A 6559-nucleotide genomic window follows, 5' to 3' on the forward strand; every position below is an offset into this window, starting at 1 on the left:
TTAACATGGGGCCCCTAACAGGAGGAAAGCTGACTTGTGAATTGAACAATGCTACTGCTCAAAAAGAGTCTGTCTTGAGTAGCATGGGAGGTCACACTTACTTGGAAATTGAGGTAAAAATGCTTAGATGATACATTTTTCAGTTTAGTTAAGCTTTGTTTGAAACATCATGGAAGAAAAATTAAAGATGTAGTTTTCGAACTCTAGTCTATTAAATGAGAATTGCGAGAATGGAAATTGAACTTGAATAATAGTAATCTGTCAGAGACACGGGCCGGATACTCGGAAAGAATCCGGTTTCTCCTTTGCTGGAGTCGAACCTACGAGCTTCCGATTACTAATTCGGATGTTCCACCACTGAAATACAGGAGACTCGTGGGAGTGAAGCGTTAAACTTGGTTCATTTGATCGGAGGGTCCTAGGTTCGAGTCGCCTTAGGAGCACTCGGATTTTCTCCGAGTATGACCGAATCACTGGCAGATCAACGTCTCTTCTCATTCGTTTACCGGGCTAAGAACTTTCAATCACATTTACTATCAAAAAAATTCCGATATTGCTTTGTTCGATTTTTGGCACTTTGCTTTGGATAGTTCACTAAAGCAATTATAGCGCTTTGTTTGCCGTTTAAAGTTACGCCAACATTTTTGCATTCAAATCCCACGTTACTTTTTTCTTTTTACAAAACATAGGCCAATCCTATGAATGTCCTGCTTTCAAATCTAGTCTGACTTCCCAAAACAGCACTTCGTTGTCGACGCATCTGGTTCTTGAGCGTATACTTAAAAACACTGAATCAATAAGCAATCATTCACTTATTCCTCAGCTTCGTTTTCCGGGATATGACTTACGAAGCAGTTTGATTATTCCCGGGTTTCTTACCCGTAGCGTTGGTCTTTTGTTTCAGAATCCCTGCAGCAGCAGACCGTGTCTAAATGGTGGAACTTGTCAAGCTGGATTTACTAGAAAAGGATTTCGGTGCCTTTGTACCAACAGTTCCTTTGCCGGAATTCATTGCGAGATGGGTAAATTACAAAAGTGCTGATTTTAATGTGCAAGTGAAACGCTTAATAAGATAACAGAGACCGCAATGTTGGAAAGAGAATGGACTGCAAATTTCTTATGCTGTTAAATTTACTACAAATAACTAAGCCACAGATATAACAAAATTGCGAAACAATTTTAGGAAAAAATTCTTAACTTCTAAGAAATTTCTAAAGTGCTCATTGAATCGAAGAGGGTACAGTCAAAAAAATAATGAATGTAGTAAAATTTGGCATTGTGTTTATGTTTGCATGTGAAATTTAAGTGCTCATTTACTCGAAAATTGAAAAACAAAAAAGTTTCATCGACACACAAATTCGACTAACGTGCTCACTACTTCAAAATGTCACGAAAATTGCCACTGGCTTCCACTTGAAGCAAAAGAAAAATTTCTGCTTGGTTGTAATTTTGTCACGTGAACTGTATCCATCTATTTGGACTCGGTTGAGAGAGCTAGTTGAGAGCAGAAGTAAGTTACTGTCGATCCCTTGGTCCTATATTGTCAGAGCTTCTTAACGCGGTTAAAAAACGGTTTTGTCACGACAAAATTTACAACGGTTGAATGTAGGCAATGTTTATTCCAAGCGAGGCGATGAGACGTTACAGCTTGGAGTGAAGCAATATCTAGCAGCGTTAACTATGAACCTACGTCTCGATCTTAACACGTTGACTAGCACTACCTATTTTCCTGAACACTATCAAGAGAAACACTAACTAAATACAAAGGACAATAGATTTCCTTGATTCTCGATCGTACCTGGGCAAATGTATCCGTAGCAAAAACCACAAAAACCGTAAGATAATAATTCAATGAAGGTTACAAAAGCAAAAAAGGAAATACGAAAAACCAATATAATTTTGGCAGTAACACTCAGACTTAAATCACACATTGCTAAAACTGCATGACATCTAAAATGGGTTAAGAAACTCCTTACTAAAGAAATGAACAGATTATCTCAGGAGTGCTTGCCTTTTTGTGCCGATGAAATCACCGAATATAAATCAAGCAGTTGCGAGTAGGGGATGTCTGACATGTCTTTGGTATTTTATGATCTCTCCTCCTCAGCAAAATCTTGTAGCCATTTAAAACAACTGCATCCTGCAGCAGAGAGTGGAGCTCACTTAATCGATCCTGATGGTAAAGGAAAATCAGCGCCTTTTAATGTCATCTGTAACATGACTGACAAGAATGGAATTGGTGTGACAGTCATCATTCACAACAGTGAGAATAAAACATTGGTGGATGGGTGCAATGCGCCTGGGTGTTACTCACGTGACATTAATTACACTGGAGTGAATTTGTCCCAACTGGTGATGCTCACGAGAGTCTCAGCACACTGCGAACAGTTTATCAAGTACGAGTGTTATCACTCTAGATTACGGTTTAATTCCAGTAAAGATCCCTTTGGGTGGTGGGTATCCCGAGATTCAAACAAAATGACGTACTGGGGCGGAGCAACACCTGGAAGTGGGAAATGTGCATGCGGGATGAATATGTCATGTAAAGGAAAAAAAAATTGTAATTGTGACAAAAATGACGCAAATTGGCGTGTAGACAGCGGTCTGCTTACTGACAAGTCCACTCTTCCAGTCAAACAGCTTAGATTTGGAGACGTGGGATGGGGAGGAGGAAATAAAACCGAAGATGAAAAAGGCTACCATACATTGGGGAAATTGAAGTGCTATGGCGTTATTTGAAGCGTCATTTGGGTGTTTTAACAAAGACATATCACGTGATAGTTCTGCTAGTTTTTTGACAATCAGAAATGATCAAATGATGCTGAATAATACACCAGTGATATACCTGAAAAGGAGTGTTTTTGCTATCGATCGGGCAGTAGATATATAGTTTCTTTATTTTACGTTTTTCTGTGTTTCTCAGTGTAATCCAGGAAACATCAAACAAATTTGTTTTAAGACGATTCTGTTTATCTTTCTATTCATATTAGATGAATCGTCGCTTTGATCTTTTAAACTTGACTGACACATTTGTCGCATATAATTTAAAATTAAAAGGCACGAAATAAATCTTCTTCTGGGAGAAAGTGCAGGTTTTTCAACATTTAATATCGCTTGCCCGTGCATACTCTTTAAAGTTTCGATGTGTCAGTTTCTTTTTATCTGGGGAGGGAACAACAGTATCCGGAAAAAAGTCCTTATAAGCGAGGTTTTGATCGACTGAAACGTAGCCTAATTTGTATTGCTTGTTCTTATTATAAATCATCCTTCATATATGTCTTTCGTGAATATTTTTGAAGTTTCTTCACATGCCAAACCTCTTCGGGCTTTTTGCGAACTCAAAAAATAACCAGATTTTATCTCCACTACACGACAGCTAACACACATAGCTTAAGGCAAATAGGTTAAATTTGCGTTGGACTACCGAAAACGAACCTAACGTATAGCATACAATCCAATCCTTAACTCTAGGAACCAGCACTCTAGAGTACTAAAATATAATTTACAAGCATTCAGTGGGATTCTCCAGGACTGAAAATGTTCCAGGACTAGGCTGTTATCCTTAATTATATAATAGAATCAAAGTGCTAATGACAAACTCCTCCTAGTAAAGAATAACACCTCCTGCTGGGAAGTTGGCTCGGGAAGTTCAGCTACGGCTCTGCATGTTTTCCAGTTGCACTCATATCCCCAATTAAGCACACAGCCTTAGTGTCCGTTACGCTGTCAGTTAGGCTGGGGAAATCAAACTCTGCCACAAATACAAAAAAATACGAACAGCTAGGCTCACTAAGTGCACGCATGCCTAGGCCTTCTGTCAATAAGCTCAAGAGCTCTGACAGTACAGTTCGAACATTGTTAACATCCCAGTTTAAGCACGCGGGCTCAGTACCATGCATTTAGGCTGCCAGTAAGGCTGGGGAGTTCATAATCAGAGATCAGGTGGCACTTATACCTTGGCAGGTGCTTTGTACATCTTTTACTGAAACTTTAAATTAAATTCATGTCCTAAGCTAGACAAATAAACGACGAAAATTAATAAGGACCTAAACGAGAAGACTTACGAGTAAGCAACCTATAAAGCTGAAATAAGACAAATAATAAAAATATTTAAACAACATTGCATCAATGACATGCAATGCAAAATAGAGCGCAAAATAGAAAAAAGCTGAGCTGCCCCTAACAACGAACAAAATGCGGTCAGACGGAGTCCGGAAAAAACCTGCCCAAAAAAACCAGCAGGGAAAAAAAAAAAGAGGCAGGAAATCTGGGTAGGGACCAAGGCTCAAGCTTGACGGTTGCTAGCTCTTCCTACGGGACTTTAACAAGAAGTTACAAAATCACTGATATTGAATGAAAATAAACATAATGCTAAATCAAGAAGTAAGAGAACGGATTACTGATACTGCGCAAGAATATCCTGTAGTGAAAAAAACGTAAGACACATGTTGTAGGCTCTTTGCAATCCGCTAACCCTGGATTTTTCCATATGCATGGAAATACAGGTATTTATAGTTTTTAGATCCTATGGCAGCACCTAGGTGACGTTTTCCTGCAGTTGCGAGGAGCTCGGTTAGCTCAGTTTGAAAAGCATAAGTTGTGATATTACCTTGGTTCCAAACACCGCCTGCTCTTTTATCTGCCAGCTCCTAAGATTTTACAATCAGCAATCTTTTAGCTCCATTCACACGATGACCGTATTTCTTTCCTTCCTGGCTAAGACACGTATACCAGCTATATAACGATTCAATTCTTCCCCTACCAGCAGAGTCTTCAGTAAACCCTAATTGTTGGTTTTTGATGAGTAAAGAAAACTGGAGTACGAAACCCCTCGGAGTAAAGCAGATAACCCTGCTCGCCAAGGTAATACAGACTTGCAACCGACCGATCACTAAATGGCTTGATAGCCCAGTGGTATAACGGTGTGAAAACTGATTGTACGGTCATACAGACCTGTTTGCCATAAGCTATGTGTGTTAGCTGTCGTGTAGTGGAGATAAAATCTGGTTATTTTGAGACAGTTTGAAAACCTCTCTCCAGGCATCTTTGCATCTACCCAAGTTGCTTCATTAACGAATGGCCTTGATATTTCTCGTTGAGAGACGTAATTGACAGAACTGTACCTCAACACCGCGGTTAAATAAAGGCGACAAATATGGCGCAAGGTGGTCCTTGTTTAGGTTCTAGTCTATACCTTTCTGCCCTACCCCCCTTCCTCCAAAATTGACGTAATGTCCAATACAGCTGCATAACGGGAATTATGGTACTTAACATAAACTATGCAATGTTTCACAAGGTGTCTCCCTAAGAAATTTGTTTGGACTCTTGTGACCCCTACACCAAATAACCTTAATCACATTATGTATAGCTTTATTGGACAACCCTCAAAATTCAATGGTTCTTCTCGTTAGCAAGTTATCAGCCGCACACTAGTCGTTGAGAATCGGTCAGGCTTTAGACAACTAAACGTGATGTTTTCGATTAATTTATCTCCCCCAAAAGAGGAAGAAAATTAGACACTAGCTGAAGGTTTTCGTCGAAGATGGTAACTACATCAGAAGCCAGGATTGCTGCAAGTTGTGTACACTGGTGGTCGGGAACAAGGAAATTTTAAGAGCGTGTTTGCCTGGAGAATTGCTAAGACTCTCGCACGTTCGTGTTGTACATAAATTAAGGGCAAGTTTGAACACGTAACCCGAGCTCCATAACACGTGCAAATTTCGGTGCAGAAAAATTTATTAAGCACGCGCGTGTATATGGCGCATAAAATAGTACTGTGTGTGCATATCATTTTGGCGGTATGTGAGTACCCCGGCTGGAGAGAGAGCTCCTTCCTGCTCTGGAGTTGAAGAGGGAATGAGAGATGACAGCGGAGCAAAGACATAAATAAGGATAAGAAACCAAACACAAACACACCAGATGACCCCATTGAAAACCAATCAGAAACACAACCAATCAACCAATAGCGATCGTCAAGGAAAAAACGTCTAGAATATCCCGGCTTGAGTTAAGTACTGTGTTTCTGCCGGTTTTTGTAATATTTATGTTCATGTGAGGTTGTCACAATTTACTGCCAATTATACAGCTGTTTTTTTTTTTCCAGCGATACGCAGCTGGAATACATAATTTGCTTACGGGGTTTTATTTGCCTAACGTTCGCTTGGTTTAATATTGTCAATCAAGCAGAGACGAGAAAGCAAACACTTCAAACGTTTGATGGGATGAACAGAAAACCCTTATCAAAAAATTATGGTTTGGCTGAACGCTCCGTATTAATGAAGCACGTGAATTATACAGGTGAATGTTTAATATCTTTAAGCCACGTGTTTTGGTCACGGTTGAACATTCCGATATTATTTACTCGGTTGCCAGTATGGCAATCCTAGTCGGAAAATGTGTAATATTTCCCCATTTTTTTTTTCTTTTTTTTTCTTTTTTCCGTGTCGGCAAAATTCTTCCCTGTCACTTCCCTGCTAAGTGATGCCTTTGTGCGTAGAGGCTTCTTTGTGTATTTTGTTAGGTTTGAGGGGGCTGGGGTAATGCGTATATTTTTCTGGTG

At 39.6% G+C, this 6559-nt stretch overlaps 1 protein-coding gene across 2 annotated transcripts in view; it reads left to right on the forward strand.

Annotated features, from left to right (window-relative positions):
- LOC138021312 (neurexin-4-like) overlaps positions 1 to 3105 on the forward strand; it is a 25711-nt gene extending 22606 nt beyond the window's left edge. For both annotated transcript variants that reach the window (XM_068868157.1, XM_068868156.1), the window contains exons 2-4: positions 1 to 113; positions 905 to 1022; positions 2108 to 3105. The exon at positions 1 to 113 is cut by the window's left edge and continues 138 nt beyond it. In XM_068868157.1, the coding sequence (XP_068724258.1) occupies positions 1 to 113; positions 905 to 1022; positions 2108 to 2739 (863 nt within the window). In that variant the 3' untranslated portion in view covers positions 2740 to 3105. The remainder of the gene's footprint in view (positions 114 to 904; positions 1023 to 2107) is intronic.
- The last annotated feature ends 3454 nt before the right edge of the window (positions 3106 to 6559 follow it).

The sequence above is a fragment of the Montipora capricornis genome, chromosome 10 (genome assembly GCF_036669925.1).
Source record: "Montipora capricornis isolate CH-2021 chromosome 10, ASM3666992v2, whole genome shotgun sequence".
In the NCBI taxonomy this organism is placed as follows: Eukaryota; Metazoa; Cnidaria; class Anthozoa; order Scleractinia; family Acroporidae; genus Montipora; species Montipora capricornis.